At 41.7% G+C, this 15194-nt stretch overlaps 1 protein-coding gene across 3 annotated transcripts; it reads right to left on the bottom strand.

The window, feature by feature from the left end:
* Positions 1-1659: 1659 nt before the first annotated feature.
* On the bottom strand, positions 1660-14490 carry LOC121581011 (receptor-interacting serine/threonine-protein kinase 1). Of its 3 annotated transcripts, none has more exons than XM_041896297.2 (11): positions 14415-14490; positions 13883-14073; positions 12707-12863; positions 12326-12463; positions 11868-12111; positions 10288-10437; positions 9582-9658; positions 9210-9285; positions 5834-6544; positions 5499-5651; positions 1660-4266 (listed from the first exon to the last, which is right to left on the bottom strand). In XM_041896297.2, exons 2-11 carry the CDS (start codon positions 14038-14040, stop codon positions 3971-3973), a joined length of 2160 nt encoding a protein of 719 aa, XP_041752231.2. In that variant the 5' UTR covers positions 14041-14073; positions 14415-14490; the 3' UTR covers positions 1660-3970. The 3 variants fall into 3 exon arrangements, with proteins under 3 accessions (XP_041752231.2, XP_041752233.2, XP_041752232.2); XM_041896299.2 differs by having other exon boundaries at positions 5499-5648; XM_041896298.2 differs by having other exon boundaries at positions 13883-14472.
* Positions 14491-15194: the final 704 nt, after the last annotated feature.

Genomic DNA, 15194 nt, shown 5'->3' with positions numbered 1-15194 from the left:
GTGGAAAATAAGTATTTGGTCAATAACAAAAGTTTCTCAATACTTTGTTATATACCCTTTGTTGGCAATGACACAGGTCAAACGTTTTCTGTAAGTCTTCACAAGGTTTTCACACACTGTTTCTGGTATTTTGGCCCATTCCTCCATGCAGATCTCCTCTAGAGCAGTGATGTTTTGAGGCTGTCGCTGGGCAACACGGACTTTCAACTCCCTCCAAAGATTTTCTATGGGGTTGAGATCTGGAGACTGGCTAGGCCACTCCAGGACCTTGAAATGCTTCTTACGAAGCCACTCCTTCGTTGCCCGGGCGGTGTGTTTGGGATCATTGTCATGCTGAAAGACTCAGCCACGTTTCATCTTCAATGCCCTTGCTGATGGAAGGTTTTCACTCAAAATCTCACGATACATGGCCCCATTCATTCTTTCCTTTACACGGATCAGTCGTCTTGGTCCCTTTGCAGAAAAACAGCCCCAAAGCATGATGTTTCCACCCCCATGCTTCACAGTAGGTATGGTGTTCTTTGGATGCAACTCAGCATTCTTTGTCCTCCAAACATGACGAGTTGAGTTTTTACCAAAAAAGTTATATTTTGGTTTCATCTGACCATATGGCATTCTCCCCAATCCTCTTCTGGATCATCCAAATGCACTTCAGACGGGCCTGGACATGTACTGGCTTAAGCAGGGGGACACGTCTTGCACTGCAGGATTTGAGTCCCTGGCGGCGTAGTGTGTTACTGATGGTAGGCTTTGTTACTTTGGTCCCAGCTCTCTGCAGGTCATTCACTAGGTCCCCCGTGTGGTTCTGGGATTTTTGCTCACCGTTCTTGTGATCATTTTGACCCCACGGGGGTGAGATCTTGCGTGGAGCCCCAGATCGAGGGAGATTATCAGTGGTCTTGTATGTCTTCCATTTCCTAATAATTGCTCCCACAGTTGATTTCTTCAAACCAAGCTGCTTACCTATTGCAGATTCAGTCTTCCCAGCCTGGTGCAGGTCTACAATTTTGTTTCTGGTGTCCTTTGACAGCTCTTTGGTCTTGGCCATAGTGGAGTTTGGAGTGTGACTGTTTGAGGTTGTGGACAGGTGTATTTTATACTGATAACAAGTTCAAACAGGTGCCATTAATACAGGTAACGAGTGGAGGACAGAGGAGCCTCTTAAAGAAGAAGTTACAGGTCTGTGAGAGCCAGAAATCTTGCTTGTTTGTAGGTGACCAAATACTTATTTTCCACCATCATTTGCAAATAAATTCATAAAAAATCCTACAATGTGATTTTCTGGATTTTTTTTCCTCAATTTGTCTGTCATAGTTGACGTGTACCTATGATGAAAATTACAGGCCTCTCTCATCTTTTTAAGTGGGAGAACTTGCACAATTGGTGGCTGACTAAATACTTTTTTCCCCCACTGTATAGATAATTATGATTCACTCGAAAAATGTTGGGGTTTCTATTACAAAGTATGTCATTGCCGTTTTAAGACGCCATTGCCACTTTGAGAGCTCTGTTAAGCATCTGCGCCTATAAGCCAACTTATGCGTGATCCAAAAATGTGGTCGGAGGCGTCGTATGGATGGTGGGACGCAATTGCAGAGCCTCTTGAGGCATGCAGAGGCTAAATAGAAGCCAATAGAAGGAGTAGAGAAATAAAAATGGTAGCAATGTAAAACTGGGATGCCCCTCATTTATTAACAAAGGCCAAAACTGCTTTCAAAATCCATTTCCCAAAAATGCTTTCAAAAGTTTGCATTAAGAATTGTTGTGCATTGAATGCTTGTCAGAATATGTTTCCCTCCCATGGCTCTCCCAACTTGAATGCACCTCGAGAGGAATAATACTCTTGCATAGAACACACAACAACAAGCCGACTAGGTAAATAGGTAAACTATTCTACTATGGGGTTGTCCAATTTAGTTTTAATAACAACATTACATGGCAAAAATAGTAGCACTGGAAAGTTACATTCTGAGTGATAAAGTGTAGGCTTTGAATGACTTTGCCAGCAGCTACAGTAGGTTACACACCACTGTTTGAGTGTCAGCAACAATCATCATGCATGTCAGTTCAGTCCAGACTAACTGAGAAAATAAAATATTTGAAAAGAAATGTATTTGGTAATATATTTAGTAGAACAAACATGCTTCTGTCTGTATTAGGCTGTCATTTCCAAAATGACCTCTTCAGAATCCATGACGGAAATCCGTCGCAGTGACGGAGAACTTTAACCCCTGCTTATCAATGCACGAGCACCTTTCCCCCCCACTCCTATCGATAAAGTAATTGTATTAAGTCATACAAAAGTTTTACTGTGCGTGAAGTTTCAAATGCATGTCATTACTAAATGTGTAATGTGATAGGTATTTTAACATTACTATTAAAACATTTTAAAAATGTGATTAATAAAATATTTACTCAGTCATCTTCCTCAAATTAAGGGGATGATGACGCAATCTTTGCAAGAGGGATGGAATCTGATTTTATTGGTCCTCAACTCGAAGCTCATTCAGGACAATGGAGTTAGCCCTGAGTTATGCAGTGTTCAAAACAACTGGGAACTTGGAACTTGACTCTGACCTCCGACTTCAGTGCGTTCAAAACAACAAGGAACTCAGAAAAAAACGCACTCCGACTGGGAAAAAAACTATTTGAACGATCATCCAACTCGGAGTTCCAACTTGGGTCTCTTTCTAGAGCTCCGACCTGAAGATCACTGACGTCATGATTTGACCTCGTATTTTTCAGAGTTCCCAGTTGTTTTGAGAGCGGCATTAGCCTGCCCGGAGCAGGTTAGATCTGAAGGATTCATTGCCATTGAAATGTCCCTGGCTAAAAGGTGAGCCACTTTCGTGGTACCTGTTATCCCGAGTTGAAATCAGAGTTGACCAAAGTTACCTCGCTAACTTGGTGTGCTTATCAATACACAAGCACCCTTTTTCCACTCCTATCGTTCCTCTTCTATCTGTGGAACAGCTTGTTGCAGTGTGGCTTCAGACATATAATCCATAGAAGGATTTTAGAACCTCTAACCTTGGCAATTTGACTGTTAAACTCATGGGTACACTAGCAATGGCTTCCAGTCTTGACTTGAATGGGAACTGCCATCTATGGATTATATGTCTATGGTTGGATGCGGCTGTTGCAAATTTGAAAATACAATCACACGAAAAACGTAGTTTGGAAAGCCAATGCTGTCATTACTATGTGTAATGTGATAGGTATTTTAACAATTTTTTACACACAAAAAACATTTGAATAATACAAATATTTAAATCAGTCATCTTCTTCAAATGAATGGGATGATGACAATCTTTGCAGGGAGGGTATCTGATTTCATAATTCCTCAACTCGTGGCTCAGACACTTAATTCAGGGTAAATGGAGATAGCCCCGAGTTAGCCTGCCCCGGAACAGGTTTGTTCTGAAGGATTCGTTGCCATAGAAATGTACCTGGCTAAAAGTTGAGCCACATTCGTGGTACCGGTTATCGCGAGTTGAACTCGGAATTGACCAAGGTTACCTCCCCAACTCCTCAAACCTGATTCGTAGTATAGGCAGGCCTCTGATGCGGCACGACAGTTGAACTAAGCTCATGAAGCATTTATAAGTTCTTTCTTCAAGAATCAATGGGTACATTTCATTAACTTAAGTCCAGAAATGGATGTAGCAACTGCAGATTGCCCCTTTAAAGCAAATACTTGAATTTGGGGTTGGCAATGTTTATTTCAGATTGGAATGGTGTATTTGGGCTGCTACACTCATATCCATATCATATGGCAAGAAAATTCCACCCAGACTACCTTACAGTAATTAAGTGGTTCAAAGTCAATACTAACTACTCAACTCACAGTCATTAAACGTTAGATTGGTTGGTAGGAGTGGAAGGGTGTGGGTGGGGTGCTGGAGTCGATAGTAATCCCTCTGGTATAGGGTTAGGGGGAATGAAATACAGTTGATACAGGCTATTGTACCTACAGAGAACTGTTGGTCCTGCTGGAGTGCAAAAGCCTCTTCACCAGGTCGATTTTAACACAGTTCTCCAGGGCTCTGCAGAGCCGGCCCACGGTGCAGCCCACAGAGCCCTCCTTCATCCTCCAACGCTCCAGCATCTGGTGCACCTTTTCAGGCAGCCCGTCACGATGGAAGTCATGGTCAATGGTCTCCACCTCCACCTCGCTCAGGCCCAGACGACGGGCGCAGCGCTTCCAGTCCCTCCCAATGTTATCTCTCAGGAGATCCAGGTGCTCCTCAGTCACAGCCTGGTCCTCTGAACACGGGACAGGACACAACAGAACATATTGTATAACATGGAAGTTAATGCCCTGTTCTGTGATATTAACAATAATTTTTTATCATTTACTGTCAATTAATGATACATACCCATTGACTGTTGAATAATATAACTTATACATTCCCCATTGTCTTAGATTAACTATCCAACCCAATTATAACCTCAAATATATACTGAACAAAAATATAAATGCAACATGCAACAATTTCAAAGATTTTACTGAGTTACAGTTCATATCAGGAAATCAGTCAATTGAAATAAATGCAATAGGCACTAATCTATGGATTTCACATGATTGGGAATACAGGTATGCATCTGTTGGTCAGACACCTTATAAAAAAATGGGCCTCGCAATGGGCAACAGGATCTCGTCACGGTATTTTTGCGCATTCAAATTGCCATCGATAAAATGCAATTGTGTTCGTTGTCCGTAGCTTATGCCTGCCCATACCATAACCCCACCGCCATCATGGGGCACTCTGTTCACAAAGGAGACATCAGCAAACCGCTCGCCCACACGACACCATGCACATGGTCTGCGGTTGTGAGGCCGGTTGAACGTACTGCCAAATTCTCTAAAATGACATTGGAGGCAGCTTATGGTAGAGACATTAACATTAATTTCACTGGCAATAGTTTTGGTGGACATTCCAGCAGTCAGCATGCCAATTGCACACTCCCTCAAAACTTGAGACATCTGTGGCATTGTGTTGTGTGACAAAACTGCACATTTTAGAGTGTCCTTTTATCGTGGCCAGCACAAGGTGCACCTGTGTAATGATCATGCTGTTCAATCTGCTTCTTGATATGCCACACCTGTCAGATGGATGGATTATCTTGGCAAAGGAGAAATGCTCACTAACAGGGATGTAAACACATTTGTGCACACAATTTGAGAGAAATAAGCTTTTTGTGTATATGGAACATTTCTGGGATCTTTTATTTAAGCTCATGAAACATGGGAACAACACTTTACATGTTGCGTTAATAATTTTGTTCAGTGTAAATTTGTAAACAAACAATGCATTGATTAATGGTTTTATGGTACATTTTGTGGTTCCCTTCCTGAACCATATGAGCATAGAACCCCTCTATTGTGGCCAAATGCAAAATATGGGACTAGTAAAAAACATGACATAGACAAATAGGAAGCTGATGTCTATTTTCAGGAAGTAGGCTCCTCTTTGCAGGATGTATTCTACTCTTACCATACATCTGCAGGTTTTCTTTGAGCAGAGAGAGTGAGTTTGCCCCGTTGGAGAGAGTGCTGGCTAAGCTGCTGTCGAATTCATGACCCCTGATGCTGAGTGTGTTGTTGCTGCCTATCTGGATCCCACTGGCGTTCTGGATAAACAGGCCTGCTGCAACACACACACACACACACATACATGCACACACAAACACACCGTTTCTCATAAATGCTTTCCTGATTGAAGTGCTAGATAGCTGTCATATTGATTAGGGAATCTACATCAGCTGTAGACTAGCTGTAGTAATGGTAATACTGGTATCAAGCAATGTAATCTTTGTGTATCATCCCTACCTGGGTCTTGTGAAGGTCCAAACTTAGCACCCGAGTTCAGGTGCAGCCCTGCAGAGAGGTCTGGGGCAGCTGACTCTGGCACTGGGTAGGCTGGCCAGGACTGGAGGCGGTCGTACTGGGCGTAGGGATATTGCTGCTGGGGGGAGTACTGGCCCTGGCTCAGAGAGGGGCTGCTGGTGGACTCAGGGATGTGGCTGGATAGCTGGTGTCTGGGTGTGGTGGCCCCGGAGGGGGCCGCAGCCTCGTACAGGCCTAGGTTAGAGAGATGGAGGTGGTGGTCCACCTCCACGCTGCTGGGCTGGCCGGCCTGGGTTTTGGTCCAGGACTGGACAGAGGACACTGGGGGCTGGGAGGGCCTGAGGTCCGGGAGGCCTCTGGTGGAGGAGAGGTCCTGTGATGAGAGGCGCTGTGGGGTGGTAGGGTGAGGGTAGGGGCTGAAGTCAGGCTGGTCCATCCGGCAGTAGCTGCCGAATTTGTGGTACTCCAACTCCTGGGCTAATTTGACCTCCAGGTTTGACCTCGAACTGCTGACCAGTTTGAGCTCCATACCCGAGGGGGTGCTGATGGGGCCGAGGGCCCGGGCGTCTGGCTGGATTAGGGAGTGCTCACAGGGGAGGAAGAGGTTCAGGTCCTCAATGCTGGCCTCCACTGGACCAGCCTCTATACGGACAGCCCCAGCACTGTCTGAGCTCAGCAAGGGAGCTGGCCGGTCTATAGGGAGAAGATGTAGAGGGTTCATTTTAAAAAGCTGAATTCTAAATTGAGATCCATGTGCATTACTTGATAACTTCATATAAATGGTTTATTGGTGAGAATGAGAGATTTGAACAAAACATTTAGATACGGGCAAAGATCTCAAGTTAGGTCTTAGTTAGGGCTGTTATGGTGACCGTACTACCGCCACACTGGCGGTCACGAGTCATGACTGTAGTCAAATTCCATGTGACCGTTTAGTCACGGTAATTAGGCTTCTCCAAGCTCTGATGCTGCTGATGTTCATTAGTAGCCTATCAAAATTGCTAACTGCCTGGTACTCAGCACTCTATTGTCCCTCTAATCACTCTGACATCAATGCAAATGTTCAAAGATCTAATCAAACACGTCATGAGAGCCCATGGGCTCAGGTTGAGCAACATTTCCATAGGCTATGCAATTGCATGAGAGTGATGGCCTCTATTAAAAAGAGGAGGATGCCATCAGTTTTCTATAGGCTAAGCCTACTACATTTATTTCTCAACTTTCCTAATACTAAGCACATTGCTTCTCTTTACAACAGGTGTACAGCCTACCTGGCTGGCATGAAAATGAACCATAGGAAAAGCGTCCTACAGTTTTTTTTTTTCTGCTGCCGGTTTCGAGACAGGTGCATGATAATGGTCCATTCTAAAACAAAACATATTTCATTCTAAATCAAAACAAATTTCACACATATATTATTTAGTATGAGTAAGAATAGTGTGATGGGTGACAATATTAGCCTATCACTTGAATGATGCCCAGCTTAAGGCAAGAAACAGCGCATGCTTTTTGTTGCGGCTTTTTTAAATCATAGTCGCACACCTCATGTAGCCTAGCCCGTAGGCCTATATGTTTTGATATTGTTTGTATCAAAACTAAAGTGGCCAAATAACTTCTTAAAATGAAGCATATTAATCCGCTTCACAATGGGTGTAGAGCCTAACTGGCATACATGCGCAGCGTGCAAGTTTCAAGTTTGGGGAAGATAATTTTCACCATAAAAACGCACCTTTATAATAAAAGCATAATCGCATTTGTTAGAGAATGGTGTTTTCCTGCTAATTGAACATTTGCGCTTATAGCCTACTGCCATGTGTGTGCACATTGCTGCGCTTATAATGTGAAGAAATAGCATAATAGTTTATTAACATTTTAAGATAAGCGTTCTCATCTGTTGCATCATGCTCATTGCTTAAAACAGTTTTTTTTATGCTAGTGGTTATATTCATTTGGGATCTATCGCATCCCACAACTGTCCCAGACTATGTTTGGAATATTTATTTCTCACATAGAATATAATAGGTCAACTTCTGTACTATGGGGGATAGTAGATTGACATAGGCTAGTGCTTTTGTTGTTCGTTAGGCATACTCATTTTGTTGGCTGACGAAAAGTAAACGTGGACAGTTCTTCCAAAATCTACAATATGTGCCTCGGAATTAGATAAGGACCCGCGCAGTTGCGTCCCTGATGTGCCTGTCTTCACTTGTAGCCTGTGAGAAAGACCCGATCACGTGACGGAGAGCCAAAGGAATTATAATTATTATATTCAACCCAAGGGCACAACGGCCACAAAAGGCATGGATTTTTTTAGGGGGCATTACGGCCACACAAAGGGGATGCAGCCGGGAAATTCAAGGCATTATCAAATGGTTGTCAAATTGTGAATGAGAGACTGATGAAGTGTGTACAGCCTGGCAAAAAAATTAAGCAGAGCTCATGCCTTTCATGCAACTTTTTTCAAATCATCATTAGAGTTGCATTATGCAGCCTTATAATGTATTAAAAATCTAAACATATAGGCCACCATTTGTATCACTACTAAAGTTACATAAATAACTCTAAATTAGCATATAGGAGTACCTGTTTCTTTGTTAACCGCTCAACACAGAATAGCCGCATGTGCACACTCCCTCAAATCGTTCGGAGAAAATATCCTTTCTATTTTATTCAGCTATGTTCAATTGTATTCTTCATACTATAAAATAATATAAAATAATGCCACGGACTTCTAAGCAAATCTTGTCTGCTAAATGAACTAGTGTAGCCCACAGCCATATGGCATAGACAGATCAGGGCCTAACATAAGGAGAACTCAGAGTACGCTACTCTGTTCTTCCGAAATAGACTACATTTTCTTCATATCATGTTTCTTTAGACCTGTCTAAAATAAATAATGGATTAATTGTGTTGGTGTAGGCTTTGTGTTTAAATGTAGATTCCAAAAGGTCTGCATCAGTGGCTTGTAGGCTATGCGTTTTATGTTAATTAACGGTCAATTGCCGTAAGACTGGCAGTTATTTGCTTGACAACCACTGGCTGACAACATTTCATGACCGCCGCAGCCCTAGTCTTAGTGCATCCCGTCTTGTTTGATTTTTTATCATTTTCTGTCATGCCCAATATTTCAGTGGACTTTGTCCAAACTTTTGGATCAGTGGGCTTAGGCTGAGTATATTAAATATGAAACTTGACACAAGTCTACACCACGCTGAGACTGTATAGCAAGGCAGTGTGCGGTCTGGAGGTGTACGGCATGTATAAAGAGGCAGCGAGCAGTCTGGAGTTGTAAGGCGGAGAGCTATAAAGGGTCAGGGCCATGAAGCCTGCCTCCCGTGGTGCTCATCAGACCACTCACCTGCTGTAAGGCTCTCAGGAGGCATCGATAAAGATTTCATCTTCTCCACCAGCTCCTCAGGCCCCTCGTACAAGTCCTACATGCCAATGAAACAAATCACAGGATGCATAATATATTTTAAAAGGTGTTATGGACCTTTTATGATAGATGAGGTAATATTGTGGTAATATCATGAGGTAATCACTCACTCACATAGGTAATATTGTGTTTTCAAAAGTTATCTACAACTTAGTGAATCACCACAAACAAAGCACCCATCAATATCTTTCACTAAGTTACTGTATTTGTTCCAACATTGTTTTGTGGCGCACTTGGTTAATTCAATGATGTACTCATGGCAACGCTATCACTTTGTTCACGCATTCAACTTACTCTGAGACCAAGTGAGTCCCTTTCTACATCTGGCTCCAACTTCTCCCTGTAGACGGGAAGGAAGAAGTTGTAGCCCTCTTGTAGAGAAAAAGAGAGAGAAGAGCAGAGAGAGAGAGAAAGAGACAGCAATTAGAGCAGTCATATGACTAACATAGCCACAGAAGAGTCTGTGTATTAGACCATGATGCAAAATTAGACTCATGAATGCCAAGGGCTCACTTGAATTGATGCTTGTTGGAAGTACTCATTTATTCATTAGGTCCAATGTTCACTTCTGATGATGACACAGCATATTGGTTGCATATTGCACTTGTTTTGAACTCATATGTGTTGGAATGTACAAGTTGTAAATGCTTTGTAATACACCCTTTAATACCGTGTCTGTACATGTATGTATGTATGTATGTATGTATGTATGTATGTATATATATATATGTCCAGTTAGTCACAGGTGTATGGGGACCCCTGAAGGGTCTGGTTCCTCTCAAGGTTTATTCTACACTCCCCTAAGGAGTTCTATCAAGCTCCTGTTGCCCTGAACTTGCTATTTAGGGGCGTTAGGTCTGGGTTTCGTGAATTGTGCCTTGATATTAATTTGTAAAAAGTGCTATACAAATACAATTTGATGTATTGCCATTGTGTGTATGCTGTAATATATTATTAGAAATTCCTGTACCTCAATCTCACTACACATTTGCACACACACCTCCAAATGTTGGTCGTTGTTGTGGATCCTGATGCCAGCATCTCTTCATTAGCTCTATGATCTCTACAGGTGTATCATCAGGGATGAGGTCTTCATCAGGACGATCGCCTTTACGGACACACTGGCAGATATGGTCCTCACTCCGAGCATCTGAAAATACAGTAGTCCAATATTAATTCAGTGCATTCAAATCTGTACAGGCATTTGAAAACCTTATCCATTCATAAAATGTTTACTATAAAATACAGTGGGCTCCAAAAGTATTGAGCCAGCGACACAGTTTTTGTTGCTCTGTACTCCAGCACTTTGGATTTGAAATGATAAAATGACTATGAGGTTAAAGTACAGACTGTCAGCTTTAATTTGAGGGTATTTTAATCCATATCTGGTGAAATGTCTGCACTTTTTGTACATAGTCCCTCCATTTTAGGGGACCAAAATTATTGGGACAAATTAACTTATGTGTATTAAAGTAGTAAAAAGTTAAGTATTTGGTCCCATATTCATAGCACGCAATGACTACATCAAGCTTGTGACTCTACACATTTGTTGGATGCATTTGCTGTTTGTTTTGGTTGTGTTTCAGATTATATTATATTATATTATATTGTGCCCAATAGAAATGAATGGTAAATAATGTATTGTGTCATTTTGGAGTCACTTTTATTGTAAATAAGAATAGAATGTTTCTAAACACTTCTACATGATCATGGATGCTACCATGATTACATATAATCCTGAATGAATTGTGAATAGTGATGAGTGAGAAAGTTACAGATGCACAAATATCATCATAAAACGTGGTAATTAACTACAATGACCTTAATCCATTGCGCATCTACTTGTCCGGTCTGTGTTTCTTTTACGCCTGCTACAGAAGAGACAGAAGAATGCGTGATTGTGAGTTTATATAGAGAGCAGCTGTTGCTTCAGGAGGTATCTCTACCTGAAATACATGATCTAAGTGATTGATAGTTGATATTCAGCAGTCATTAAAGTATGCCTTATTTACTTTGAAGAACTACAAAATAGTGATTTTGTCAGACAGCATAGGAAGCAGCTCTATAGAAATGAGATTTGGTATGAAATAATAAAGTATTCAAATAAATCAAATGTAATATAGGCTACAGAACAACTGAAATATTTTATTAAAGTAATGTGAATAAATGATGGTTAATAAGTGATAAGCAGTAAATGGGCAGTCCCTACCATCATGGGACTTTTATTCATTGTTTTATTCTGTGTTGTTACAACATTTACAACCCACATAATGCATAGCGCATAATGTACATTAAAAAAATTTTTTTTAAACTAATCGCTCAGCACTACCCGATATGGATGAAAATACCCTCAAATTAAAGCTGACAGTCTGCACTTTAACCTCATAGTCATTGTATCATTACAAATCCAAAGTGCTGGAGTACAGAGCCAAAACAACAACTGTCACTGTCCCAATACTTTTGGAGCTCACTGTATATGAGAGTTCACCAAAGAAAACAAAAAAAAGACTATATGGCTGAAATCGCATCAGACTACTTTAACCCCAACAGGCCTCTGTAGACTGAGTGAGCAACACTCACTTTCATAGGGCTCACTGGCAGTGAGGATGACCCAGACGACAATAGCGAAGCTATAGATGTCAGACTTCTCAGAGGAGTGTGTATGGATGCTGTCCAGGTGCTCAGGAGCCATGTAGCACAGAGTACCAGCTGCCCTGGCCCCCACTCCCCCAGCCCCCATACGTCCTAGCCGGCTCTGCCTGCGAGACTCCTCCTTAGTCAGCCTACTCCACATCTGACAGGTGGCCAGGCCCAGGTCTGCAATCTGGAGCACAGATACAGACATGCAAATTCATACATGTACATGCATTGCGCACATGTATACACAGATTACACACACACATCCATATTCATACACATATATCAGCATAGAGACATCAATACACAGACAGACACAACACAGGTGCGCGCACACACACACAGTGAAGTCTGATAGAAACAATAATAAAGTATAATATGTTATACAGTGTGTGCTGTACCTTAATATGAAAATCCTTGTCCACCAGTATGTTTTCTGGTTTGAGATCTTTGTGTATGACACGGTTCTTCATCAGGTACACCATCCCCTCCAGAATCTCCAATATGATCCTGCCCTTGATAGATATCGGCACAGAAACCTGGAGAAATGACAGGAACATATCAAAGTTGTTTTCCCAAAGAGAAAATAGCTTGTTGATGTTACACAGACAAAAGTGTGATGTGGAGTTCTGCTTGAAGACCTCCCACCTCTGCAGTGAGAGGAAGGAGGCTAGCCTGTGAGTTCAGGACCTAACCTCACTCCTAAAGTGACACTGTAGACTAAGTTAGCTATTGTTGTTGTCATTGTTGTTGTTGTTGTTGTTGTTGTGAGCTCCTCTCACCTGGTCCAGCATGGCCAGTAGGTTGCCTTTAGGGATGAGCTCCATGACCAGAGAGTAGTCCCCATCCTCCAGGATCACCCCAAGCAGCTTGACCACCCGCTCATGGTTCAGTCTGGTCATCAGGTTGCCCTCCTCTAGCAGGGACTGCTTACTGCCCCTGGGGGAGACAGGGAGGAAGGCTTGGTCAAGACAACCAGTTCGGAAAATATGTTAATTTGGACATGTATTACTATGGAATAACTAAGCCGACTGTAGCCTAGTTGAGGACTATAAACATTACAGGAACATGTCTGCAGACACCCATTTTCTCTGTTTTTAACATCCTTTGTGTCACAGGAAAAGAGAAGTGTAACCTACCCACTGGAACTCTCAAACAACTGAGCCGCTGTGTCTGGTCTGACTGGTTCTTTTTCTATGTGAACTTATAAAACATTATCTAAAACAGCGGTTTCCAAACAGTGAGGCACGCCCGTTTGTTTTTAAAAGGAACACAGTCTGGCTTTAAACTTACTCTTGAAAGTTGTAATAGTAGAATGCACAGGGTGCAATTTTTAAATTGGGTAGGGCACAATCAGTTCCTCTTGTCATGTTAGTCATTGCATTCCTTAGAGAGTTATTTACAACTTGTCAGAAATGTCCAAATCAACTAGCCCATGCCAGCGAACTTTTTTTTATTTCGTTTTTTTAGCCCAGATTGTTGTAACTTTTTACTCACTCAAATATCACATGAATACACATTAGACATGGCAAAATGTATAGAATTGCAAGACAATTAGCTTTAAAACTACAGTATTTTCTTTGCAACCCATGACAAAATGTGTAGAATTGCAGGAAATAAGCTTTAAACCTGCAAAATTCTCTCCATGAACGAGAGGGGTGTGAACAGTTTGTGTCGTGAACAGTGCTTGTGGCCATAGAAATAGAGGTGGCGTGGGATGTTCGCCAATGCTGGAAGGGGAATCCCTTATCTAAAAGGTGTGTTAAACCTTGCAAGTAAGTAGCCTACCATTAAAAAAATATATATTATGAAAACAAACTTTACTTAATGGATCACATACAAAAATATACTTTAAAGTTGCTACTTTAAATCAGAAAACAATATGAAACTTTTGGAGCGTGACAGTCACAACACTGGTCATGGACACTGGGGAATCCCCACCATGGCCAACTACTCACTCATTGCGCGGTGGCCCGGTGTAGACGGTCTTCAGAACCACCTGACCGAGGGTTTTGTGATAGCACAGGTACACGGTACCGAAGCCGCCGTAGTCCAGAGGCTCCTTTTTGATAAGGTCAGCAGATTTCATGTAGATTGAGTCCTGCACAGCAGCCATGGTGGCTGGCTACCTGGTCCTCGGTATGTCCCTCTAACGTTGAGATGAGACCAGCGCATACATTGTTAATAATAAAGAGCACTATCTCATTATGTAAAAGTATCAATAGTTGATTTCCGAACGAAAGGAGCAGTAGGCTAATGACATTCAGCGGCGTTTAATCGAAATACAGAACTGAATCTGGAAGTGAGACGACGTCGGAAATCCAATAGACTAACTTCAACAACACATTTACCAACAATGTTGTCAACTTATAAAGTTAACAAAATAAAGCACGCATGCCGTTTAACATTCGATGTAAATAGGCTATGACTATGTATGCACCATGATACAAAATGTTGGACAAAACTGTAAATTATAGAGAAATACCCTACTTTCACATTCCACGGATATATCCGGTATTTGTAAGTCTCGCTTCTTCTTCATCGACAGGGTTTAACGGCGGTTGGCATCCAATGTTAATGGTGCATTACCGCCACCAACTGCTTCTTCTGCTTCTTCTTCTTCTACTTCTTCAATGCGGTTTAACGGCGGTTGGCATCCAATTTGTTGCATTACCGCCACCTACTATACTGGAGTACAACTCCCTTATCTTTTCTTGAAAAATAAAATAAAACAAAGCAAAGAAATATCCTACCATCTAACACTACACTCACAACTTCAAACCTACTACTAATAATTAACCCCACCCTTCTCCACTATTTAAATATACTCACTCCTACCTCATGCCCTCAACCTGAAATGATGGGACATCACAATTTAACACTCCCTGTAACTCTTCTGCTGTCAGGTCTCGCACACCCAAATATCTCTCTGCAGCTGGCACCACAACCTCAATTTTCTTCGATTTGCGTTCCATCCCTGCAGTACAATTAATAACCATTGCTATAAACGCTAAAAACCCAATCTTACTGAAACATATATCACTTGCTTGCCTATCCCACTGTACTGGTATATACAGTGGGGAAAAAAAGTATTTAGTCAGCCACCAATTGTGCAAGTTCTCCCACTTAAAAAGATGAGAGAGGCCTGTAATTTTCATCATAGGTACATGTCAACTATGACAGACAAAATGAGAAAAGAAATTCCAGAAAATCACATTGTAGGATTTTTTATGAATTTATTTGCAAATTATGGTGGAAAATAAGTATTTG

The sequence above is a fragment of the Coregonus clupeaformis genome, chromosome 14 (genome assembly GCF_020615455.1).
Source record: "Coregonus clupeaformis isolate EN_2021a chromosome 14, ASM2061545v1, whole genome shotgun sequence".
NCBI classification, from domain to species: domain Eukaryota; kingdom Metazoa; phylum Chordata; class Actinopteri; order Salmoniformes; family Salmonidae; genus Coregonus; species Coregonus clupeaformis.
This window is presented reverse-complemented; position numbering and strand designations above follow the sequence as displayed.

What these genes read in the sequence shown, in the direction of transcription:
- LOC121581011 (XM_041896297.2), bottom strand. Translation starts at nt 14,040, where the DNA reads ATGGCTGCTGTGCAGGACTCAATCTACATGAAATCTGCTGACCTTATC. An exon ending in TCCTGAGAGCCTTACAGCAG is followed by an intron (nt 6,545 to 9,209) that starts GTGAGTGGTCTG and finishes TTCTCCCTATAG; the next exon opens with ACCGGCCAGCTCCCTTGCTG. An exon ending in TGGACCTTCACAAGACCCAG is followed by an intron (nt 5,652 to 5,833) that starts GTAGGGATGATA and finishes TGTGTGTTGCAG; the next exon opens with CAGGCCTGTTTATCCAGAAC.